Source organism: Temnothorax longispinosus, chromosome 1 (assembly GCF_030848805.1).
Source record: "Temnothorax longispinosus isolate EJ_2023e chromosome 1, Tlon_JGU_v1, whole genome shotgun sequence".
In the NCBI taxonomy this organism is placed as follows: domain Eukaryota; kingdom Metazoa; phylum Arthropoda; class Insecta; order Hymenoptera; family Formicidae; genus Temnothorax; species Temnothorax longispinosus.
Window position 1 is genome coordinate 27,912,256 of NC_092358.1, and position 25,451 is coordinate 27,937,706.

Genomic DNA, 25,451 nt, shown 5'->3' on the forward strand with positions numbered 1-25,451 from the left:
TCGTCAGATTGCGAAAATCAAGCTCTTTTGCTCACGAATCTCGTGTCTCTCTCCGCAGGATTACCTTACGAGGCGTACGAACCGCTGTGGTTCAAGAAGAAGCAAGATCCGTACACGGACAGCCGTTGTTTCGTTTATAATGGCGAATATTGGGATCACAAGAGCAGAGGTGACTGGTCGCGATGTCCGAACATATTTTAGTTTGTTATATAGATAGATTCCATTGTGTGATGTGACTTTGTCACATACACATGCAGTGTGCAGAGAAATTTTGGATCGTTCAAAAGTGACGGTAGCCGAGATTAGAAGTCGCGATCGTTCGCGGTCGAGACTTTAAATGCTTATGAAATAACGTTGACGTGATAATGGGGTTGTTATGGGATATGGTTTAGCAATTAATTCTTCCAATGAAGTGGACGAAACTTGTTGGCAACTCTGACATGTACAATGTGTAATTTGTACTTGCATGTCATCGCCATCGCCTATTCTTTAACTCTTCTACCTCTCTCCCTTTCCTCTCCCCTTTTTCTTCCCCGTCTTTCTTTTCGTCTCTTCTTTTCTCTAGTACTGAAGTAATATTTAGTCCAACGTGATGTTTGATTAACATGCGCTTGCGTGCTCTTTTTTTTTTTTTTTAAGATTTTGAGCTGAATGAATAGTCATCAATCTTGAATTTTTCAGTTTGATTTGTAAGTGCGTTTTATTATACATATTAGCTGTATGTATGAGTTCGTAAAAAATCGAAACTCTCAGGCAAGTCGAATGAATTCCGGATATTATTTTTAGCCTAAAACTGAGAGATAGCAATAAGACCGTATAGAAAAGAAAAAAAACCTGTCATTAGAGAGGAAGGATTTCGAAAAGTTACATGTTCCACTTTATAATATATTCAGTATTCTCAACTTATTTTTAAACGAATATGAATCTAGTTTTCTAGAAATTAATCCGAGTTTAAGTTATATCGCACTCAATCGGTGCTGCTATATATATATACGAAAATTGTGTGTTTTATTATTTTTAATCCATTATTGAAAGTATTTGTGTAAACGCAGATAGATGTGCAATGAGGAATAGAATCGAGCCGACGTTTGACATGAATTAATATAAAAGATGCGCTGATTTTTCTTTTATATATGATCTTTTACATCATTTTTATAGAAATAAAGAACATCTCCATATCTTAAGAAGCCAATTGAACTTCGACACGCATCGGTATTTGTAATTTTTCCCTCGTTGCACACTTTCTGCTTGACCCTAGTGTCACAACAAAGAAAGTCTGAAAAATATTCGAAGTGGAAAAATAAATCCTGACGTTATTGTACGTGAATTCGAAGATCCGTGCAACTGCACACGTTCAAAGGTTTATTCAGTGATTTATGAATACGCGCGCGCGAGAAGATCGACATTTGTTCAACATTTTACACACGTAATATAAAGCCGACGACGACGATGATGCTTCCAAGTTTGGCCAGCGTTTGTTCTACGGAAAAAAAAGGAGGAAAAAAAGAAACCATGCCATTTCACGTCCGCACAGATTTCAAGCACGCTAGAAGCTACGCTCCGAATACTTTGCCGAGCTGTACGCGTCGCATTATCACCGAAATGGAACGACAAGTAGCGAAATACTCGAGGCGGCGAATCGAAGACCCCTAAGTGCCGCTCCGCCCGATTGAAGAAAGACGAAAATCGGGTAATCGAGCGTATTACGATCGTTTCTTTCTCGAAATTATCGCTGTAGCATAGAGACACACGTGTGCACCCGTAGGCACCCGTGCGAGACCGAATTTATAGCGAGTGGATTCGTGTATGTACGTATGTGTTTGTATGTATGTATGCCAGTGTGTGTACATATAACGATTAATTGATGAAACTTATTGTATATCCCTCTTACTTATGAGCACATAGGCCGTTCCGTTCCGCGATGTTATCGAGTACACGGCCGACGTGCACGAGCACGATGAGCCGAACGGAACGGCTAGCTTGCAGCCAATGTCTACAATGATCATTACGCTAAGTCCTCTGGCTGTATTATAATTTTAATAGTTTATAATAATTGAAATGATTATATATAAATATATATATATATATTATACACATCTGTATACATATAAATACAAAAATTAAATAATTTAACAAGGTGCGACGAATGTGTGTGCGTGTGTGGGTGTATGTGGGTATGTGAGAGTAGTGAAGTTGAATTATTAGCGCTTGTACATTAGCCAATTCGTGTGGGGAGAGAGAGACAGAAAAATATAAATATGCTTCGCTACAAAGGGATATTTATTTCGTGGCGTCTCCTTCACAGCCACCCATCATCGATCACATATAAAAGGCCGTAATTGTATTATAAGCGATTTTTTGTTTTGTCGAATTAATTATATTGAATCAATCATGCGAAAGAACTGTATAAACGCGATCCGAATTAATACAGATTAAGGAAATAAGAGGAGTTTGTTGCGGGGATATTTTATTGATGGTATCTCGTTCTTCTGTAATACCGCGCAGGTCGGTAAAACGCTCCCTTCCCTTCAGAAATATTTTTTTTATAAAAATGAATTGTCTTTCGATATTTATTGTTAACATAGAGAGCATGAGAAAGAAAGCGCTTGCCGCTCGAGCAATTTTTCAAAAGTTTCGAGAACGCCGATCGGTTCGGCGTTAAAAAAAAAAAAACGCGCGAGTCGGCGTGAAATATTTCCGTCGTCCGGTTTCCCGGTTCGCGTTCCGCGTTTCTCGTTCCCGGCATTTCACGAAAGAGCAGCGCCGGAAAGCGGAGGCGCGGCGGGCGCGACATATCGCGCGATTCACGAGTCCGCTGAATTTTGCGACGGACATTTACGAGAGCGAGAAGATCGGTTCTCGTTCAGCCTGGAGAGAGGGAGAGAAACGGTGAGGAGCGTCTCGTTCGGCGAGTCGTGCAGGCGCGCGCTCGCGCCTGCGCGTCCCGTTCCGTCCGCCGAGATGGCGGCGGAGAGGCAATGACGTCACGCGAAGGCGTAGTAATACACGGCGCGAGCGCATGGCGAGCGGAGTCCATCCGCGGAGCTGCTGCGCGAGAGACTGGGAACTGCTTTCGATTGTTGGCGGGCGCCGCCATCTTGGTCAGTGAGCCTGCGAGTGGCCTGTACGTCTCCGTGGTGCGGTGTGGCTTCGTTGCGCGTATTTCGGGCGTTACGTCTTGCCGAACGGGCTTATTCCGTGCGCGCGTCACTCCCCCGCGTGGGCCCCCTCGTTTTATCCGTTTAACCCGTGAGAACCGCGCGCGTCCGAGATGTCGGAACGGGAGGACAACGTTTACAAGGCGAAACTGGCCGAGCAAGCGGAACGCTACGACGGTGAGTACGAGATATTTCTTCTTTCCGGCAAGAGGTTCGGTGGAGGAGAGGAGAGGGGCGGGGCGGGACGGGGGGCACCGGGGGGAGCTGCCTAGCCGGTTCGCGGACGCGAAAACCGATCCTACGTAACCGCGCGATCCCATTCGCGACTCGCGCCGCGTTCCGCGTCAATGGGCTATCCTTCCCCCTTCGGCCCCTCTCCTCCTCCCCCGCTTCCGCCCCGCGTGCGTTACGCGTCAGCGGTGCCCCGATCCGTCGGCCATCCGTCGTCGCGGGCGTCGTGGCCCCGCGACCCCGCGACTCCGCCGCGCCGGAGTCCGCTCTCTCGGCGGATCGAGACGAATAACCTGTCTGTCCTACTCTTTTACTCCGACGGAACTCCCGAGAACGTCGAGAAGCTACCGCGCGCTCTCTCTCGCTCGCGTCATGCCTGTCAAAATCCGCGTCGCGACCGCGACGATTCGGAGGCCGCCGATCGTTACGGCGTATATTCGTCGTAGCCGGCGGCGTTCCTTTGTGGCGGCGCCGGACGCGATATCGACTCGTGTCATTCGCGACGGTCGATCCGGCCCGGCGAGGCCCGCCCGCCCGCTCGCTCGCTCGCCCATTCGTCCGTCCGTCCATCCGTCCGTTCGTTTGTTCGTTTGTTCGTTCGTTCGCCGGAGCCCCCGGCTCCGAGTCCGGGGCCCGGGGCCCGCGGGGACGAGGCGACGGCGTACGCAGTAGTGTACGCACGAGGATCTCGCACGTTTCTCCCGTCGTTCTCTCTCGTGTTCTCGGCGATCTCCGCCGGTCTGGCCCGATCGGGGAACGACACGCCAGTCGCCACGCCACGCCACGCCACGCGTTGCTAGGCGTGCTCTCTCGACTCACCTCCGAGAGATAAGCGACAGGTCCGTTTCTCTCGGTCGTGACGCGGTAGAGACACGCCGAGGCGCCTCCGCTAATCGCCGGCGGGTTATTACCACGGGCCGAACGGGGTACCCGCGGTATAATTCGCGTGTTCCGCTCGTGGTATCTGGCCTTGAACGCGCGCGAAGAAATCACCGACCGGGACTCGATCGACCGAGAAAGCGAGAGAGAGAAAGAGAGAGAGAGAGAGAGAGGAACGATGCTCTTCCTCCGAACTTCTCGCATCTGGTTCGACGCCGATATGTCCGTAATCTGCACGGAGATCACGGACTGTTAGCTTTAATTTTCTTCGACTCCTTTTTCCAGGGAAAAAAAAATAAAAAAAAAGTCGTATCCGCTTTGAACGCGAAGCCGTCGGGTCAGGTAAAATGGACCTCTTCCGGATGTCGGTTTCGCCGACTCTTTCGGTCCTTTCGCACGTCTTCCGTCCCTTCCATCCCCTCTCCCTGCCCTTCGTATCGAGTTAACAGGATCCAGGTTAGGCGTAACGTGAGGCGATCCCTCGCGGGAATTGCGGAGCCGGCGCGACGTCTCCTTCGGAATCTCTTCGACAATTCGTCCGAGGATTCCGAAGTCGCGCCGCCGACTTTCCAAGATGACGACGACGACGACGACGACGACGAGGACGATCCGATCGACGTCCTCGCATTCTCGATATCGACGCGGCCCCGCGGACGTGCGCGATTATCGAGCGTCGGCACACATCCGCCGATTCGGAGCGTTCGTATCGATCGCGTCCCGCGACGCTTGTCATTCCTATCTTTTTCGGATAATAGGAGCACGCCCGATTCACGATCTCTCGTTCCGGGAGAGCCAGAGCAGAGGGCCAAAAACGCGTGCGTCCGCAGCGAGCGGAGGGCAGAGAGGGCCGATCGCGCGAGCGCTCGGGCAAGGGGGGCCGCGGGGGCGATGAGGAGAGACTAGGCGTGGGCGGGGGAGAGAGACGGTCAAATTTCTCCGTCCCTACGCCGCGCCGTGCGTTTCGGTGTGCGCGCCTCGTGTCTTCCTCTTTCCCGTGGCGGGATTCCCGAGGAACCCGGCGTCGATCTCCTTCTGCGCCCTGGCATTCCCTTCTCCTTTCTTCTCTTTCTCTCTCTCTCTCTCTCTCTCTCTCTCTCTCTCTCTCTCTCTCTCCTCCCTTCCTCTTCGTGTGTAAGATGCGTACATGCCCTGCGCGACTTACACGCGACTTTGACAGCGAAATGCGCGTAATCTCGGGGAGGAGGCAGGCTGGGTAATGCGAAAAGTAGCTCGTCGTATATATCGATAACTTTATCAGCGATAAGAGAATAATAAGAGGTGTCGTTGCAAATTTTCTGTTTATCAGTAACGAAGAAAAAAAAGTTGACGAAAAGTTAAAGAGTTGAACGTAACGAATGTAGGCGACCTTACTCCTTTCTTCATTCCTTAAAAATTTCTTATTTCTCTTGACGATAAGGCGAAGGCCTCTCTTCCTGGCGCGTCACCCGGTATAACGAGATCGAGAGATCTCGTGCGCGGATCTCGCGGCACTGATTAACGAATCTTTGTTCCTCTCGCGGTGCCGTTCTAATTGGCGAGTCACTCTCCGGTTTTTTTTCTCTCTCCTTTCGGAATTTCTCCAATTAGCAAATTCCGCGGTTCCGCACGGAATTACTTTCAATCGGCCCAAAAAGCCCGTCGTCGGTTCAAACGCGCGCGCGCGCACGCGATCGTTTATACATTTTAGTTTCCGCCGATTTAAAAAATCGTATCGTTCTCTCGGGATTGCGCCTTTGAAAATGGAATATTGGAATTTCGACGCCGAGCGTAATTACTGAGGGTTCGATGAATGGAAATCGATTCGCCCCGAGAGAGAAGTCGCCTTTGAATTACGTATCTGACGATTCCCGGTACTGTTTCTCTTTTCCTGTTCGCTGCTCTATCGAAAAAGAATTCACTGAAAAATTATGATTAAACGCGCGTATTTGTCCATTGTTTCTTAAAACGTCATTTGCGTCACGAGAAAAATGGCTCGTAACGGCGGCGCAGGAATATATTAAGGACGGTTATAAATCCTCTCTGGATCATCTATTCATGCACCGTTAAATATTAAAAACGATGAAATTTAAACCAATACCTCGAGTTAAATAACATTCTGTTATTTTTAACTGTTATGTGTGTCGAAATTTATTATTTCAACTTCATTGATTTATAGTTAAATTAACATATTGCGTGGGAGCAGTGGGGCGACCTATAGGAATGGTTTAAAATGACTCAAAATTGAGTATAATTTGATGCGCGGGATAATCCCGAAAATTCGGGGGCCCGTTGTTAGCTACCCCAGTTCGACATTATCGGCATAATCAGTCCCGAGGGCAAAGCCGGAGTAGAGGCGACGTAACGACGTGACTCTCCCAGGATGTGTCGGAGGACGAGGAGTGACGGTCGGAATTTGAGAGTAGCTGGAGGAAGAAAGGGAGACGAAAAGGGTGGGCTTTAGTCGAGGAACGGGAGGAGGAGGAGGGTGAGCAAAGGGGTGAGAGAAGGTGCCGGAGGAGGAGGAGGAGGACAGAATGGGGGAGAAGGGGTAGCTAGCAGAAGGAAAGTATTGATCTGGCTGTGCTATCCCACGTTGCTGCACACCGGTATATGTATACACCCGTGTTCATTGTAACGGTCCGCTTTACGTCACATTCACCCCCCGTGAACTTGAAGGCACCTATCACCTCGGGTCGCGCGTCGGTAACGTCGGTGCGTGCGTCGCGACGCATTGATCCACGCATCGATCCTTTCCTCCACGCGTCGCATCCTTTCCTCCCTGCCTGCCCGTCGTTTATCATGCCGTTATTATGGGTCTCCGGGTTTCCGGAGTCCGGCCTCCCGGCAGCCTCCTCCTCCTCCTCCTTCCCCTTTCTACCCCCCGCGAGACGTGCCACTTGTGCCATTTTAAGCGCGCCGAGAGCGCGAGCGAGAGAGCGCGCGACAAACTCGAGGGCGGAAAGTTTCTTGAATTTCATTGTCAGCCTTCGCACTTTGAATGGAGATATCAGCTTCAAAGTCGGAGGACAAGTTTCCCGGAGGCTTGTTTCCCAGATCCTTCGAGTCGCGAGAGAAGGCAAACGTTTAATCGGTCGCGCGGTTGTGCGCGTCGCCGAGTCAACATTTACATTTGTAATTTATCTCCGATGTCGTTTACGAGATTAACCGAGAGTAGCTGATACCGCGGGAGGAGAGACGTACAGTCGCCGTCAATGATTCTTTTCCTGGGATAAGGGGGGAACATAAGAATACCTCAGGAAAGGAATCATTGGCAACGACTGTACATATCGTACGAGATCCTTCCGCGCCGGCAGCGAATTTGCAGCTTTAAATCGAAGCTCGCATCTCATTTTCGTCCTTTAACGATCTTGTGTAATTTTGCTAATACATTCCACGCTTGGTAATACCTCGAATAAACTTCTTTTTCCTTTCTTCCCCACAATTTCTTGATTCGAGCTTTTGAATGTTGCGCCTAATGAAGTCGAGAGAACACGTCGGGGGGGCTGGACCACTGGGGCAAGCGCGCGCGAGAGAGAGAACGTTTCGTAAAAACAGCATCTGGAGGCCAAAAACAGCATCTCGCTCCCGAGCGAATATGTGCCGATAAATACCGTATTAGTGACTTCCGCGCAAAGTTCAAGGGGCAGCGCGGATTAATATATACCGACGCGTTCATCCCCTTTACTCCAAAGGCACTCCGCGCTATCGTTTCATCCGCGATAGGCACGTTAACGTTTTATAGGCCAAACGTCCATACGCCATTTAAGCGAACAAGTTCACGAGCGGCACGGAGAGTTCATTCCGCAGTGATTTACGGAGGAATCCTTTGACAACCTGAACTTTGCGGGATAAACATAGAGTAGCTCGGAAGACGTACATACAATGTAAAATGAATGATTGACTTTATATATATATCTCGTCAAGTTTCATCGTCGAATCGATATGTGACAAAAACTCGTTTCATATTAAATCGTTAGGACATTTTTATATTGTATTTTCACGGTAGAGACCTTGATAATCCAGATAATCTATTAATCTAAGAATCTCTTCGATAGTTTTGCTATTTAAGGATTATTATATAAATGTCACGTATGGATAAAAATGTTATGTACCGTCAACGCGTGTGTAGAGAAAAATCAAGGCGCTATGTATAAAAACAGTATTTTCGTTCCTAAGAAAGTCACTTCCGTTACTTCGAAGATTGTTTTTTCTTAGATAAGATTAGCATTTTAAAGAAATAACACTTGTTTTATAAAAAGAAATTGTTTTCTGTCATAATTATATTTTTGCGTTTCAACATTTTTTCCACGTACCACTTTTACATTTATTCTATACTTATAATTTCTTATATAACGATCGTCTTATAGCATACGACAAGTCGATGAACTTATCATCAACGATATTATTTGCCGTTATTGTTTGCAGAGATGGTTGAGGCGATGAAGAAGGTCGCCTCGTTGGACGTAGAGCTCACCGTTGAAGAAAGGAACCTCCTCTCGGTAGCATACAAAAATGTGATCGGAGCGAGGAGAGCCTCCTGGAGAATAATCTCGAGCATCGAGCAGAAGGAAGAGAATAAGGGTGCCGAGGGAAAACTAGAGATGATCCGCCAGTACCGATCTCAAGTGGAAAAGGAGCTCAGGGATATTTGCGCCGATATCCTCGGCGTCCTGGATAAGCATCTGATACCGTGCGCCTCCACGGGAGAATCCAAAGTCTTCTATTATAAAATGTAAGGATCCATTCATAATATTTTATTACAATCGCTTCTTCATATTTTCATTTTTACCTAGCACTAAGTAAAAAACGTGATTAATAGTTCATTGTCTCTTTTATCTTTTTTTAAAAAGTCGCGAAACAAGCTGTTGAATGGTCGCTGATGCGTGTTGTATTTCGACACACGATACGAATTATTAATCCGCTGTCGACGCGCTTTCAGGAAAGGTGATTACCATCGTTACTTGGCAGAATTTGCCATCGGTAATGACAGAAAGGAAGCGGCGGAGAACTCCCTGGTGGCATACAAAGCAGCGAGCGATATCGCCATGACGGAGCTACCGCCGACCCATCCCATTCGCCTGGGATTAGCGCTCAACTTCTCCGTGTTCTATTACGAGATCCTCAACAGCCCTGACAGAGCATGCCGCTTGGCGAAGGCGGCCTTCGACGATGCGATCGCCGAACTGGACACGCTGTCTGAGGAGAGCTACAAAGATTCCACCCTCATAATGCAACTCCTCAGGGACAACCTTACCCTATGGACGTCGGATATGCAGGGAGACGGTTAGTGTCCCACTTACTTATCGAGGCGAAACCGCCGTAGGGATGTTTTGATCACGCTAAAACGCATTACGCGATGTACCTCGTCTGTCCTCGATCGATCGACACGCAGACGGAATACCGTGCATTGTGATAGAATGATCTTATCTCGGATACTCTCGTCTCACCTCAATTTACATTTCTCTGAAGAAATATTGATCTCGAGTTCTTCGGAACATATTAGAGGACAGTCATTAAAATTAAGATCGTGAACTGTGAAACATTCTGAACTTTCTATTTATCTCGTTTCGTATTTATGTTTTTGTTATAAACTTGTTTTTTTTTTTTATATCTATTTTGACTTGTAAGGAGTCATAATTTGCATGCAATTTTCGAATGCAGAATTACTATTTTGTAATTCAGAATCCGAGTCTGATCTGCAAGACGATAGCGCCGTTGATACCCACGATGCCAGAACGTAGATATACCCTTTTTCCTAACGTCCTCCTCCTCTTAGCATGTGTGCATCTGGTGAGCGACATAATCCTTATGCAATCGTTATAATAACAATAAGAATAAAAAATGAGAAAGGTATCACAAATTTATCTCACTAAGCTTCCTCACTTATCAGACGTAATTTATTTAACGTGCATTGTTTAGATGCGTTCAGCTAGATTATTTACTGACACAACATTTGTTATTTTTGTTGCGCAGGTGAAGCTGAACAAAAGGAGCAGCTGCAGGATGTGGAAGACCAGGACGTATCGTAACTCTAGCTGTAGTGAGTGTTATCTTGCGCATATAAAACTGAGACACAAGAAAAAACTCTTAAATAACTCGTAAGCAAAAGAAAAAAAAACCAATTCAGCAGGTGGCAGTTCGGGGTGGGAAGGGGAGATCTTTAGAAATTTGCGTGACCCTTTAAAAATATAAAAAAGCACGCACCGTATGGTTACTTCAAAACAAAGCAGCAGCAGCAATACCAACAAAATACAACAGCAACAGAATTAATAATAAATAAATTATTCAGTTTATTCGGCATTATATTACGTACACAATATATATACGATTGAGTTATCGAGCACAGCAGAAAGTAATGAAACAAAAGGACACGCACCCTGCGGTAAATAGAGAGACTGCAAAGCATTTAGGAGAAAGGCACTTTTTAATTGCCCCGTTTTTTGCGTATCGAGAGGAAACGCCGTGTTTGCACCTCGCATGCGTCCGATTGAAATTTATGTGCGAACGACGTCGCGAAAGCGTCAAGAACGTCGAGCCGACGTCGATGCCGGCGCCAGTCGGTATCTACTAGTCTCGGCAATTCAGATTTGGTTTCCGTCACAGTGAATAAGAACGAATTATGTGTCCTATGTTTTGCAATAGTGGAAGAGGAACAAAAAGGCGTATGGATTGCACGGCATTATACCGGGATATATTTACGTGTCTATCCGTTCTTAAAATCTTCACCATTTGGAGCTCTTCTCCTCCAATCTCCTCCTTTTCGTTCCTCACCCCTTTTTTTTTTACTGCGCGCGCGGTCGTCCCGCGTGTACCGTAATTATTACGGTGTCTGTAATAACGCATGTAAATCGATTTATTTTAAAGATAATTCGCGCGTGTCCTCTCTTTCTCCTTCCCTCCCCCCCGTGCTCTCCTCTCTTTCTCTCTCTCTCTTTACGGAAATAACGGCGGCGCCCTCATTGCCAGTTATCAGGACGGACCTCGCTTTCGAGCTTGTACCCTGTAATAAGATATGTACTTCCGAATAAAATCCGACACGATTGTAATGTTATAGATAGCCGAAAAGAAAAATTTTAAATGCATGGATTCTTGGCATAGCCGAGTTGAGGAGAAGAGAATGTGCTTACTTCGATTGCCTCCTCTCCCCCTCCCCCACCCTCTGTACACCTCGTCAAATGCAATAACGCCTGATTTTGTGAGCTTTCGTAATAGGGACCGCGTCGCGAAGGCGCTCAGTAACGTGAGCGAGAAGCGGTAGAGCGTATCATCGAAATTCTCTGATGGCGATTTCTTGATTTCCGGTCCTTTTACGTATCTCTTCCGAGGCGAGTGCGTCCCATCGCGTCAGCTCGATGAGCAGCGTCGTGATAAAAATAAAAAGGTGAAAAAAAAGAAAGAAAGAAAGAAAGAAGGGGGAAGAAATGAAAAAAAGATTACGTTGTCGTAGGTGAGCCTTTTTAGCGCGTTACGTTACTCACAGCAAACAAAGTAACTATCTAGCTAGTCTGTAATGTGGTTGTACGTTTTCATACGCCCGTTGTGTAAACTAAATATCGATTGCTGTGGTATAAGAACAGAATAAATGACTGTACCCCGACTTTTTTCACTCGCACATTTACACACGCAATTTACGCTCTATATATATAATATATATTAATATATATATATGTAATAATAATATATATATATATATAATTAATATATAAATATATTCATATATATTTCTCTGTCTTCGTCTGTCCCTTCCGGATGGACGATAGTCGGAATCAGTATTTGTAATTATCCATTCGCCGATTCATCGACGAGCCATTCCATCGAGTTTTACGTTGAGACATTCCATTGTTCTTGTAATGAGGAGTCTGTCGGGATCGTAGAGATTTACAGTGAAAAGTACCCTTTCTTCAGATCGATGAGGTAAGCTTAGCTAGTTACTGACCATTTTACGCATTAAACTTATCTACTTATTATATAGCTAGAACTACCAAAATCCATTTAAGCTCACTCAGTTTTCTCGCTGATAACGTGACGGAGAGGAGACGCCGAGAGTTTTAACGCAGCAGAGAGAAGCGAGGCGTTCGACAACAACAAGAATTGCATAATTCGGCGAGAAAAACGCGGATCGCAACCTCCGCGAGGAAGTAATTGGTGTCCATCGTGCCCCTGTATTTAGGTATTGTAACGATAAAAATTGATAATCATGTTACAAATGACACACGTTATGAGAAATAATTCAAAATAATATCAATCGGCTCTCGTAAAGTAAGTAAGTATATTTGCGAAATGTAATTGTAAGAACGTAATAAGGTAGGCTAAAGAGAGGGAAAAAAAAAAGAAAACGAAGAAATAAATCTCGACGCGAGGGATCATCCGAGTGACTCGGGTAGGATCAACTCGAGTATATGATATGATCGGAGTTGATTATAATCGTGAAGATTAAATCGCGCGAAAACTGTGTGCAAGGTAAACAGAGCTCTAAATTAAGAACTGCGGAGCGAGGCGGATGCCGTCGTAGGCTGTAAAACGCACGCGCATATATATATAAATATATAAATATATTTCTCAAGTACATAGCATGTATCTGTGCGGCAAAGTGTTTTAAGGAATTTAGCTACGTGAAAACCAAAACCAAAAAAAAAAGGAAAGAAACGCGTCAGGTGGCAACGAATGGCGGTAGCGATCTCTGAACGCCGATGAATTATTAGCCCGATCGGGCAATATATCCCAGTTGTACGTTCATAGAACATAAATCGGAGACCATCTGGATCATTTCGAAAACCATCAAATTCAAAATTTCAAACTAAATTTTAAACTTTCGAATCTGTTCGATTTCATTGGTTTCGACGAGAACCAGATCGCTATGAACAAGTAGTAGCGCGAAGCAATGCTTTTTTTTTCATCATCGTTCGGAGGAATTGATTTTACATTCTTGGATCCGCATGCGTTCTTACGCTCTGTATTACAATCGATGCGAATACACCGGATACAATCTTTTTTTCTGTAAAACCACACACATGAAAGCTACAAATAAATAAAGTAATTACGAATCTATGCCTTGGTCACAGTTTTATTAAAGGAGATCGAGATTTGAGTTTTCGGCCAGCCAATTGTAGAGAAATCATGCAGCGAAGAGCTTTGAGCTCTTGAGTTAAAATGTTAATTTAATATTAAATACGAATATTTTAATTTTATGACGAGTATGTCATACGTCTGTATTAATATAATTTAAATTTTTTAAGACTTTTCTCTCATTGCAGTCATATTAAGATTGACATCAGAAACGAGAGATATCGATTTTTTTTTCCTTGCACATTACGTATCGTAACAAATTAATTTTCTCACGTGTATTCACGTTTAATAATACAAATTTAAAAAGAAAATCTTTTTTGTCTTTATAAATCTTCACAAAATTTCTTAAATCTGATATATCCAATATGAGTTATATGATATGCAAAGCAAGCAAGTTATTTCGATGCATGATGCAAGTTTCCTCCAATAATTTGTGAAAATTTCTCGCTTCTGATGTCACGATTCATACTTGATACTGCGGTCACTCAAGCACGGATTGGCTGTATGTCAATGTTTCTAACGACTGCGTCTCCTGTGTAAAATCGCGTTCGCGGAAGCTGCTCGAGGCGGACAGGAGTCTCCTCGGTCTGTTCAGGTCTACTCGTCGCAGGATCCGCTCGAGATTGCCCTCCGATCCGGTCAAGATCGGCGAAAGATTGATATTCGACGCAAGTCGACTCTTAATGACCCGACCGTTTCTGGGCGATCTTCCAGGTTGGTCGTTAGGCCTACGCTTCGCGGATTTCAGCTTTACGTTGCGCAACATTTCCAAGGACACGACTGGACCTCTTGGGCCTGGTACAGTGTTTCGTCTGTTTTCCTGAAATGTATGGAACGGAACAATTTATTATTTCTCATGCTCGTCGAGTGTTAAATATTAAAATATTTTTAAAAATTTGCAATTTACATATGCGCGCCTGCATATTAATTTCTTATTTCCACAAAGACGGAAACGAAATTAAAACCTAAATGGACATTAGTTATTTTTAATCACCAAAAATTCTGAGATCTACATATTCTCGTGTGATTTGCATTCAGCAAGTCGGAAATTAAAAATCTCGTGAGATCGAGGACAGTCATTCTCGTTGCAGAAATTTATATTTACGATGTTATCGTGAAGGACGTAATCTTGTTAATTCCACAGAATTTAGATAGTACTTTGTTACTTTGTGGCGCCTTTTTCAGGGTGACTTTCAACAGGTCCTCGACGGTGATGTTAGGCCTGTTGAATAACGGCGTGGAACATTTTCTTGTGGGTGTTCTAGTCTTGTTACTTCTGCTGCTGTTGGGAGTCGTCGGTTGTATCGGTGGCATTGGGGAATGCAAAGAAACTGATGAGAGGAGCGGAGGGGGCGGGGGTGGTATCGACGATGCTGATTCCGAAGTGTGCACTTTTGGAAGAAATAAAGGAGGTAGCGGGGGTGGTGGTGGTGGTGGTAGATGTAGTGGAAGTGGAAATTCTAAAGAGGGTAGAGGAGGAGGAGGAGGAGGAGGTGGTGGTGGTGGTGGTGGTGGTGGTGGTGGTGGTGATGGTGGAAGTGCAGGTAGAGATGAGCGAGAAGATAAAGGACACGAGGAAGGCAAGGTGACCGGTTGCAAAGATTTTATTTGAACTTCCTCCAGCGTTTCACGTAATTTCTTCAACTCCTGCAGCAATACCACATTATCTTCCGTAATTTTTTTACTAGCTTCACGAAAGACGTTCATCTCGGCTGTCAGGGCGCTAAGAGTGGCTTCGGTGGTCGTTTGCATCTACGGCGGACCAAGAAGATATAATATTAATATACAGATTTTTCTAACATATACATTTATTTATTTATTACACATTTATATTTCCGCAAAGATTCACAAAATATAAGAACTTGATACGGATATTTTATAAAAGCAGAAACATATTCAGCTTTACGATTTGAGACCAAATGATAAGTTCGAAAGGTCCTTCTAATTTTACCTGGACAAAATCTTCGGAAAGTCGCGTCATTTTCTCCGACATTGCGCGTAACATCTCGCTTTCGGAGCGCATTGTCTCCGTCAGACAATCAAATTTCTTCGTCCAAGAACTCGACGAAGGCGAAACGGTCAATTTCTGTCGCAACTTGTTGTAATTCTGAAAAATAAAGATCGATGTCGGTTCTGTTTAAAATAAACAAGCGTCATATTGATATCAAGTAAAAAAAATACTTATCAACGTGTATAAATTAAAATTATTTCTAAAAATAACAAAATTTGTTCGTGATTCCAACTTGTTGAAAGTAAAAAAATTCGGCTAATTTAATACAGTAATTCAATATGGCTGGCAGCGAGGAAGCGAGAATCTTCATTTTGCACAAATATCGAGAAACTTACGACATTTACGAGATGCAGCAATTTCCTTATCAGCCAAATGCAGATAGCGATCACCCACGTGATTATCGTGCGGGAAATGTTTCTTCGTCGAGGTCGAGAGACATGGCTGCGAGAGTCTCGAGGCGTTGCGACGTTTTGCGGCGCCTGGGGATTACGAGTGCCGTCCCAATGATATTCTATCTGATTAATTGAAAAACACAGAGAAAGGGATTTCGAATTATAATGAGGACATTTATTTGCGTAAAAGTCCATCTCTCCGACACGCGACAATTCAGAATCAATTAAGAACCGGAGAAGCAAAAATACAATTTAAATCAAATAAAATTCCGCATTTAAGGTTTCTATATATTTCCTCAATGCAAGTCATATTGAATTACGACGTCGTGAGTAAAAAATCGATGTATATAAAACAGAATGTCTGTCTATTAACTCCTAAACCCTTTGACCAATCTATTAAATTTTGCATATAGTTACTCTCTAGACCCCTGCGGAAAATATGGTCTACCATGAAACCTGGATCCCCTACCTCTGATTTTATCCCCTTGATACTCTGTGATAATCCCGGCAACGCCAGGTAGTTTAATTTTAATACTTAATAATACTCATATATTACGTATTACAAATAAAGTTTGTATACTTTTTGCGGGGAACCGCCACCGTGGCCATCGCGATCGGACAGCTCGACGTCGGAGGCGATGATCGATTCCGGGATGCGGCCGTCCTGACGCGTTTCATCGGAGAACGGCGACGGACCCAGCAGGAGCAAACGTCCCTTGCTCTCCTTCTTCCCTTCCGGAAGCGGATCTGTGATATCCGCGCGAGTGGCCGGTTGCCGGTGACCGGCCACCTCCCCGTCGTCATCCTCGTTTCCGAACGTCAAAGTCGTTCGGCGACAAAGTCGTTTCACCGACCCGGTGCGAGGCGTCGTGGATTCCGCCGGAATCCCAGCTTTCTCGGCCTCTCGCCTCGTCCCACCGGACTCGCGGACCTTATCATAGCTCACCAGCTTTGGCGACGACGAAGGCGTGCAAGGTACGGACGACGTTGGCAGGGACAACGTCGAGACGGAGACGTAAGGGAGTCTCCTGTACCTGTGTAATAAGCACTCGCCGCGGTCGACCACCTCCTCGCCGCGAGTATTCCTGTTCTTTCGCCGCAGTTGCCCGAAAATCTTCCGGAACTCGCGCCAATTCGCCGTCAAACGTTCGCCGATCCTCTCGAGCGCGACCTCGACTCTCTTATTGCCATTCGACGTTCCCTTCATTTTCTTGTTCGGATTATCTCGCGGTCCGCCGATGGATCTATGGACCGGCGATCCGCTGAGCTCGCCTCGCTCGTCGTTCTCGGGTAAAATCATAAAATGCGGGACCTCCGAGAGTTCCTCAGAATCTCTTCCCAATTTGTTAACGACGACCGTCGGCGACTGCCTGGCCAGATAACTGTTCATCTGGTGCGCGAGATTATCATTCATCGAAAGCGTCTTGTCCAACAAGTAACAATCGTCCATCGTTTCAATGATGTAATGGTCTTTCCGCTGATTCGATCTTACTCCGAGAGATCCCTCTTCGTCAAACTTCACGGGCCCCGGGATATTTGCGAAAGTGCATACATCGTCGCGCGACTGGGATTTCAAGTTAGGGCGAGATATTACTGAGATATTTCGATGGGTCATCTCGTCGACGATTTTCGAGGATCTTCCATCAGTTGTTCTGTTCGCATTGTTATTCGGCTCGTTGCTCAAGGACGATAAGCTGAAGAAATAACTTTCCGTGAGCTCGAATGGATCGTCGACGAGCGGTTTGGTAGCAACGTCCCGCTCGTTGCGTTCTCCGGAGTCCTCTAAATTGCGAAAGTTATTCATGTACTTGGTACCGTGCTCAAAATCGCACATTGCAAGATCCAACTCGTGGCTCTTGCTCGAGATCGGGCTGGGCTGTTGGATCATCCGCGCAGCGATCCCATCGTCGATTTTTGGATCGTCCTTGAAGCCCTTCGATCTTCTTCTAGGCTGCTTGGGAATGATCTCCGGGCTGAGCTTATCGCCGCATTGCAGGTCCGCGGGTTGCGATTCGAACAGTACCGATTCCGGAGAACGCGGATGCGACGAATCGCTCCTTTCTTTATTTCCATTTTTCGAATCTCGACCGGAGATCTTCCGAAGGGACTCCTGCACTTTCTGGAACTTGGTCTTCTTCCGCGATTGCTTGTGCTTGCGTCTCGCCATAAAATATATTTATGTATTAATCACTGTACGCTGAATACGATCGCCTTCCGATGAATTATAAATATCTAATTACTCTTTATTAAGTTACACATGATTTAATTCAAAGCGCGTCTATCACGTTACATTTTCGCTCGAATTGCGGAGACAGAAAGATCGTTGTTACCTACATGCCTGAGAGTTCGTTACTGCCTGTCTCAAGGTTGTCTACTTCGTATATTATTGTGGTTTGGTATTTACACATGTGTGTGATGATGATAACTTCCCGTCATGCGCGTGTAAATCTACCAATTAAATTCGTTACATCGCTAAGTTTATCTTCTTAGATAGTTTATAGTTTAAAATCGATCCAAAAGTAAATTTGTAAAATTTGATTGTTAAAGACACAGTACACACAGGCAAGTCAAATTTTAATTCGAAGAAAAATCGGACTTAAATTTAATTCACGAACAAATAAGAATCTCAAGATATATGTGGAAAGAAACGTTCTCTTACGTTTAGTTGAAAGAGCGTTTATTCAAATCTTTGCTACAAGAAATTGCTCAAACGGATATTTTAATTTTGTAAAGTCCTATTATTTTATTTCTTATTTTATACATTCTTTACATGTTATTTTATATCTTGTAGATATAATCTTCCTCTGCAGTTTATATATTTTTCATCTATAATACATACTTCTTTTATAATACATATGTAATCTTAATATTCGATAATCTATTCCGTGGTTCTACACGTTTACATGCATGTCGGCAGGTTGGAAGAATTGAAAATTTCGCGATCAAAAAATTTCAATTATTGACAATTTATCATGATTGCAAGGTGAGCAACGAAGGCAACTCTCACGTACAACTCGACAGATCACGCTCTATTCAGCTAGGCCCGACAAAGATTTCACTTCTTATTTACAAAATCTTCTCCCTTCTGAATATTTTTCTTAAGCTCCGGGATAGCGGCGTCCAGCAGTTTCTGCTCAAAGCTGCTTAGTTTACCTAATCCCAAATTCTTCTCAAGTCCATTTTTCTGAAAATCCATAAAATTTTGATCTCTTATAATGATATAATTAAGTAGAATAAAGCATATTCTTATATAAAGCTCTCTACTTGAAATAGTCTCCCTTAAAAAAATCAAAGTTGTTTATACTTGTTTTACAAAACATCCCATATAACAATAATTGAATATTACAGTTAAAATATGTCACATTATCATAAAAATAGTTTTATTTTTTAATAGGAGATAATTTTCTGTTTAAAGCCATATATTTCCGAAATGTATGGCAACAAATGTATTAATACGATGTCATAAGGTTTATTATGTCTCTACTTACGCCCAGAAGGATCGGCGTAGAGAAGTATTTGGCGTCAGTGACATTCGATTTGACGTACGAGCACTCAATAATACCCGTTTCACCGTTCAACGCCCTGATTAACGAGAGACCGAATCGCGCGCCGGCAAAAGCCATGGACAAAGTCGCGGATCCAGTTCCCGCCTTGGCCTTAACGACCTCGGTACCGGCCTCTTGGATCCTCTCGGTGAGCGCTTTCAGCTGATCATCCGGGAAGGAAACTGACGGCGTGCACTGCGAGATCAACGGAATGATGGTAATGCCGCTATGTCCCCCAATGACTGGGACGTTGACTTTCAGCAGATCAAGACCCTGAAAAATTAACCGTCTGTCTTAGCAGCTGTTTTTTTCCAATTACGAAAGCTGGAAAATAAAGTGACACATTTTTATCGTCCCGGCTCAATTATATTGAGCAAAACGTAATAATTAAATATTACATTCAACGTTTTTTAATTATTCATTGCATTCATTGGGATCATATAAAAAACGAAGAATAAATTTTATAAATCTGTTTTTCTCATATTACTGTCATGCTTAATATTTGCGTGTGGAACAATCTGAGGCTAAATGTTCGTACTTGAGACAAATAATGAAAGAAATAACGTTCCGAGAACCGAGACACATCTGTCAAAACAGATGAAAGTCTAGTTTATTACGGTTGCCGTAGTAACTTTCAAAATGTACGTATATAGCAGATCATTTTTGTTTATGTCAAGGATGTCAAGTAAGTTAAAGACGTTCGCTTCGTTATTTTACGCAATTTGCCACATTTAATACCTTCGTTTCCGCGATGAATGTGTTCGCCCTAACGATATCTAAGGTAGTCACTCCGAATACGCGATTAGGGTCGTAGACGCCCGCCTTCTGTAGCACTTCACTCGCGATTGGCACTGTGCTGTTGACCGGATTCGAGATGATCGCCACGAAGGCCTTTGGCGCGACTTCGGCCATCGCAACGACGAGATCCCGGACGATAGAGGCGTTCGTATTGAACAGATCGTCGCGGGTCATGCCCGGTTTACGTGGAACGCCCGCAGGTATGATGACAACCTAAAAATAGTCCCCAGAAAATTAATAAGTCGTCAAAATCCAAAACAAAGACGATTACTTTCAATTTAATGAATTAAATAAAAAAGCAAACTTTTAAATCTTCGTAGCACAAACTGTATCATCAAATACCGATATAATCTTTCGTATCGTAATGACATACCTGAGCGCCTTTAAGAGAGTCTTTGAGCTGTTCCGGACCGTTGTAAGCTTTGACTTTCGCAGGGGTATTTATGTGCGAGAGATCGGCACCAACACCAGGCGTATTTACGATATCGTACAGCGACAATTCCGTGACCAGAGGCGACTGTTTGAGAAGCAACGACAGTGGCTGGCCGATGCCACCGCTTGCTCCCATGACGCTGACTTTTGCATCGCGCTGCAAAAAGAACACAGTCGGGATATTAGAGCATTTCGAAAGAATCACTCGTCTACAACCGAAACCAGGCGATTAAGGAGGTATAATTTAAGAAAACGATCTTTGGTTTCCGTTAAATTTTTTAAATAATTATACTCCCAATTGATTCACTCAAAGATTTCTCCAATTCTGACGTTAAACGCAATGTTTCAACTAATTTATTTTTAGCTCATTTTTTCAAGTAAGCATAAAGGATCCAGCTACATAAAAAAATTGTCTATGATAAATTGTCTATGATCAGAATTATTTCCTTTTTTTGCAGTCAAGTTTCAATAGCAAATTTAAGGTTTCGATGTGCCAGTTTAACGTATCAGCGTTGGAGCCGAATTTGCAGTTGCATAACGATGTTCCGATTACGATTGCAGCATCGCGATCCAATGATGTACGACGATGCTAGATCTCTACGTAACTGATATCGGCGACAAGCGATATCTCTCTCCCGCCATATGTGTCGTTAAAGGTCGATGGAGATTCTCGTAGTTATCAGGTTATCACTAAGGGTCCACGAGATACAGCAAACGTGGCATAATCAGCGGCTTATATGCTATATAATATGAGAATATGTGAATTTACGTGCGTATAAAATGAGCATATCGATATTAGAGATTTACAGGGCGAAAAATGAGATTCTTTTAAAAAGAATTCTTCCAAAGACGGCGCATATTTATTGTTCCACCGACGTGCATATACTTGATATTCAGCAACACAAGATACGTAAAGATGTTACCACCCTACTCACACATGCGATATATTTGTCGAGCGTTAATTAATTTCCGGCCGATTTGTGGGGAACAGATTGAGAGTGGGTTTTGCGGTTTGTTTTTTGACGATACTTTACCGTGACGCTCGTAGATAGTCGTTTTGCGCCTTGCTGGCTGACATTTATGACGGGCCTGAGGAATCGGGGCAGCATGTCGACGGCAGTGGACGTCACGTCAAATGGTCGTGAAAATTTTCGTGCGAGGCGAGCACGTACTCCCAATATACCTCAAAGACACTCCGCGTGACCTTCGCTCACTGACAGCGAGAGTGACGCAGGTGGCGTTATGTGATTGAAGGCGAATTCAGTGATCTCGTGCGGTGAAAACGCAAAGTTTCTCAGTCAAAATTATCGATATTGAAAAATATATTTCTTGCACGCCGATTCATTTGCTACGTAAATTACTGTAAATGCTAACAAGATCGGAATATGCTGCGCGTTCCGAGATTTGCGACTATTAATTAATTCAGATTAATTTATGAGATCAAAGATTATTAATTATCAACTTTAGGTAAATTTTCCCGATTACCGTCTGGGGAGATGTAATGGAAGGTAATGGAAGGTATTGACATTATCAATTATTGGTATGAAATTTTTGACGTTGACATAAATATAAATATAATAATAAATATAATGTACAATTTGTTTATATATTAAATTCACGATTTATTATTATTATATAGATGCTTCATATAAATGAGCATATTTACTCAATAATATCACATATATTGTTGCATTTTTTCCCTAATTCTCTTAACTTTTATAAATAATTAAACACGAATGATAACAAAAAAAAGCGCAATTTTAAATCAAAATCAGATATCACGATTTCACGAGGTTGTAAATATATATATCGTCTATAAATCGCGCGAAACGTGCCCTCGAAACGCGCGTCGGCGCTCGAGCGATGAACCGAGGCCGATAGATCCTCACCCTCGCGATTTACTGTCATTCGAAGACGCGAGGAGAGGACAGGATCGATCGGCCACGATTGCGCGTTAAGTTGCCGCTAATTTGGATTTATGTTCGCGTTCGCGCGCCGATCCCGTCGACACCTCGCTCTCGCCGATCGGTTTTACGGGGGTCCGAGCGATCTCCTGGGGTCGCGGTCAACCGCGCGCGACGGTCGTTAATTCGTCTCGGACGCCCCGCGTCTGCAAAACGTACGTTTCCGGAAAGGAGTCTACGGAGCGGTTAGCGAACCATTCGCGTCTCGTTTAAAATCCTAATCGCGAGGGATCGTCTTCAGACGTTCAGCCGAATCGTCTTAGCGGACGCTGGGAATTTTACGGATTTGCCCGGCCGATCCGTCGCGCCGAGTCTCATCGGCCGCGCTTTCGCGCGCCGCTCACGGCGCGGCGAGTCGTGTTCCCCGTGTACAGCGACTGATTTATTCTCGCGGCTCGCTCTCGATATATCGGAAATCTTCGTGCATTAATTCCACCTGTACGAGCGAGCGTCTGCGCGCCGCGCCGGCCTCCCCCGCGCGATCGATGCCTGATTTATTTCATCGGTACCAATCGGCGTGGTGTGTAAGTGTGTGTTCGACGGCCGTCGCGCGCGAACACACACACACTCGAGCGCATTAATCGAAGCGGTGCCGCGCGAGTGTCATTTTATTTATTTATTTATCGGTGAGATTAATCCTTTCGCACGCGTAACGAAAGAGACAAGAAATGACTGCACGAGTGTCGGACGTGATTTATATAATGTAACATAAATAATATAAATTAATGCGTATGATAATAAAAAGAAAGATATATAAAAGAGAGAGAGATAGTGGTAAAAATAAGAATCTTGCGAAATGAGACTTACAATCCGAACTTACGATCCCTCGCAGCTGCTCCGATACCTCGATCAATCAAGATAATTAGGGATGAGATCAAATTTAATATGTACTTAAATCTAATAATCGAGTTTGATTTTTTTTATTTGAGTAATATTCATAATAAAAAATAATATTTTATACATTGTACTTGCGAAGTAATCGAATGTCGATTAGTTAGTTTCGAATTTTGGAATGAGTGCCTCCATCAGCATATTCAAAACTTATAAGTAGTTCCTATCATGAAGAATTGAATTTTACAAGTATAGTATTCGAATCTGTTATTATTATCATAAAAGTTATTTTTTGTAAAATTGTAATATAGAGATATTTGTATGATATATAATATATATATATACACACATTTTGTTTTACACATTACATTTTTTAAGTACTCATAAAAGATTCGAACACATTTGACTCAGGTTCGAGCCTACTTGGAAGTAATACTCTCGTCTTTCGAAGTAGGTACACTCATAGGGGGTTTTAATCCATTTTATCCAGCTTCGAATATACTAGCTTGAAGTATTGCTTTTATTCGAAAGAATCATAGAGAGTTCGAAACCACGACAATAGAGACTACTCGTAAGGTACTTCATCCCATCACTAGTCGCAATAATTGCCCGTGATCCCATCGTTAGGATCAAAGATCGTTTGGAGATTTCGTTGGAGATTTACCCGATGCGTCCGAATAAATCGAATTCAAGATTCCGTCGTCGAGACGCACACAGATCGTTCTGAGAGCCTCGGAACGATCTGTGGCGGAAATTCCTCGATCGCTTCCTTCTTTTTCCCTTATAATGCCGACGAGGCCGATGCACTCGCGAGCGTATGCGCGCGATGCGCGTGAGAAACGCAGCGAGTTGCACGCCGCGGCCGCCGCGGATATATCGTCGGGGGCGCAAGTTCGTATGGAAATCTTGATATACGCGATAAAGAAGCGCGATGGAGCGAGACGGCGCGGGCGCGGGCGCGTCGGCGCGGCGGGAGGGGAGCAGGGAAACGGGGAAAATGTGATCCCCGGGCCGTGCGGGGCCGTGGCGGGCGGTGGTAGCGGAGAGGGCAATCGGCGCCGGGGACGCCGAGGTCATCATTATCCGACCATTATCCGGCCCCGGCCCAACCACTGTAATCCGTATTTCATTCTCCGGCGGTTTTTTGTCGCCGCGCCGCGCCGCGCCGCGCCGGCCGAAGAGCGGTTACGGGCCCCGGCCCACGGAGATTACAGGCGCAGCGCGGCCCACTACGGCGACCGATAGTTTCCGCGATGCAACGCGCCTGGGCGGGGCACCCACCCCCTGCGAGAGCCCCTGCCTGCAGTTTGCGCGCTTCCTTCTACTTCCCCTGCCTCGATCCCCGCGATAAAGCGGGTCAAGGGGCACGAGAGGGCACACGCACTTCTCGCTGGCTTCAATGCAGCAATTTTTCGTTCGATAAAATAGCCTTCTTTACATAAAATCATAATAAGAAGACCCGGGAATCCTACAATTGTGTAAATGCATGACATAATATGTAATAGCTGTAGATATCGTTGAAGACATATCAAATGTTTCGATGAACTTCGCGTTTCAAGATTTTTATTCTTTTAGCCTCATTTTTCTCAATCGCCTGACACACACACATTCTTCCGCAGAAGGTCTCTTCGAGAATAATCCGGAATGCAGACTTTGAAGGGGTGAGAAACATTTACCGTCTGTATTACATTGAATTTGGCGATTCGGTCAACAAACGCAAAATCCGCGCAGTTGTGAATTTTACGCAGCTCACCGCTCGCATCGAATAACCATACATCATATGAAAAAAGGAAATAAACTTGAGTTATGAACATTCTACGTCTCAAAGAACAGATTACACCCAGGCTTCTCGCATCTAAAATAAAATTTTCCCGTAGCTGCCTTCCCCACGTGCGATCTCTATCTCTATATGATCTCCAAATCGCGCGCAGGATGGTACCCCGATTTTCAAAGCGCCATCGAGAGGGCACGACCTTCCCGGCCGCGCTTCTCGACACCTTCGCCCCATCGGGATTGTCCCCTGCGCGAGATCGAGATCTCCGAATCCGCGAGACAACGCGTGTCGCTCGTAATGAATCTCGGTTGTTGCATAATGAGAGCATAAATTACGCGCTCTCGTACGAGGGCCTCCGGACTCTCTTTCTCTCCCCCCCCCTCCCCTCCTC

At 44.6% G+C, this 25,451-nt stretch overlaps 4 protein-coding genes across 13 annotated transcripts in view; 2 read left to right on the forward strand and 2 right to left on the reverse strand.

Annotated features, from left to right (window-relative positions):
- Positions 1-3,336, forward strand: part of Osbp (oxysterol binding protein) — a 17,014-nt gene extending 13,678 nt beyond the window's left edge. For all 8 annotated transcript variants that reach the window (XM_071794880.1, XM_071794888.1, XM_071794904.1 and 5 more), the window contains one exon: positions 59-3,336. In XM_071794880.1, the coding sequence (XP_071650981.1) occupies positions 59-201 (143 nt within the window). In that variant the 3' untranslated portion in view covers positions 202-3,336. The remainder of the gene's footprint in view (positions 1-58) is intronic.
- On the forward strand, positions 3,193-13,295 carry 14-3-3epsilon (tyrosine 3-monooxygenase/tryptophan 5-monooxygenase activation protein epsilon). The gene is made up of 4 exons (XM_071795019.1): positions 3,193-3,335; positions 8,673-8,979; positions 9,187-9,530; positions 10,221-13,295. The coding sequence occupies exons 1-4, from the start codon at positions 3,272-3,274 to the stop codon at positions 10,274-10,276; spliced, it is 771 nt and encodes a 256-aa protein (XP_071651120.1). The 5' UTR covers positions 3,193-3,271; the 3' UTR covers positions 10,277-13,295.
- LOC139822805 (uncharacterized) lies at positions 13,108-18,264 on the reverse strand. 3 transcript variants are annotated; one of them, XM_071794845.1, is made up of 5 exons: positions 16,297-18,264; positions 15,660-15,839; positions 15,265-15,420; positions 14,472-15,065; positions 13,108-14,133 (listed from the first exon to the last, which is right to left on the reverse strand). In XM_071794845.1, the coding sequence occupies exons 1-5, from the start codon at positions 17,881-17,883 to the stop codon at positions 13,795-13,797; spliced, it is 2,856 nt and encodes a 951-aa protein (XP_071650946.1). In that variant the 5' UTR covers positions 17,884-18,264; the 3' UTR covers positions 13,108-13,794. The 3 variants fall into 3 exon arrangements, with proteins under 3 accessions (XP_071650946.1, XP_071650956.1, XP_071650967.1); XM_071794866.1 differs by having other exon boundaries at positions 13,894-14,133; positions 14,480-15,065; XM_071794855.1 differs by lacking the exon at positions 15,660-15,839.
- Positions 18,265-18,376: 112 nt separating this feature from the next.
- On the reverse strand, positions 18,377-21,715 carry Mdh2 (malate dehydrogenase 2). Its single transcript, XM_071795007.1, has 5 exons — positions 21,526-21,715; positions 20,433-20,648; positions 20,000-20,272; positions 19,205-19,534; positions 18,377-18,900 (listed from the first exon to the last, which is right to left on the reverse strand). Exons 1-5 carry the CDS (start codon positions 21,598-21,600, stop codon positions 18,772-18,774), a joined length of 1,023 nt encoding a protein of 340 aa, XP_071651108.1. The 5' UTR covers positions 21,601-21,715; the 3' UTR covers positions 18,377-18,771.
- Between the last annotated feature and the right edge of the window lie 3,736 nt (positions 21,716-25,451).

Bases quoted from the DNA above. Each gene is read 5' to 3' on its own strand.
- 14-3-3epsilon (XM_071795019.1), top strand. From the start codon at position 3,272: ATGTCGGAACGGGAGGACAACGTTTACAAGGCGAAACTGGCCGAGCAA. The intron at 3,336-8,672 runs GTGAGTACGAGA...TATTGTTTGCAG, and splicing joins GCAAGCGGAACGCTACGACG to AGATGGTTGAGGCGATGAAG. The intron at 9,531-10,220 runs GTTAGTGTCCCA...TTTGTTGCGCAG, and splicing joins GTCGGATATGCAGGGAGACG to GTGAAGCTGAACAAAAGGAG.
- LOC139822805 (XM_071794845.1), bottom strand. From the start codon at position 17,883: ATGGCGAGACGCAAGCACAAGCAATCGCGGAAGAAGACCAAGTTCCAG. The intron at 15,421-15,659 runs GTAAGTTTCTCG...TTTATTTTTCAG, and splicing joins TGCTGCATCTCGTAAATGTC to AATTACAACAAGTTGCGACA. The intron at 14,134-14,471 runs GTACTATCTAAA...CATACATTTCAG, and splicing joins AGGCGCCACAAAGTAACAAA to GAAAACAGACGAAACACTGT.
- Mdh2 (XM_071795007.1), bottom strand. From the start codon at position 21,600: ATGCTGCCCCGATTCCTCAGGCCCGTCATAAATGTCAGCCAGCAAGGC. The intron at 19,535-19,999 runs GTATTAAATGTG...TTAATTTTTCAG, and splicing joins CATTCATCGCGGAAACGAAG to GGTCTTGATCTGCTGAAAGT. The intron at 18,901-19,204 runs GTAAGTAGAGAC...ATGGATTTTCAG, and splicing joins CTACGCCGATCCTTCTGGGC to AAAAATGGACTTGAGAAGAA.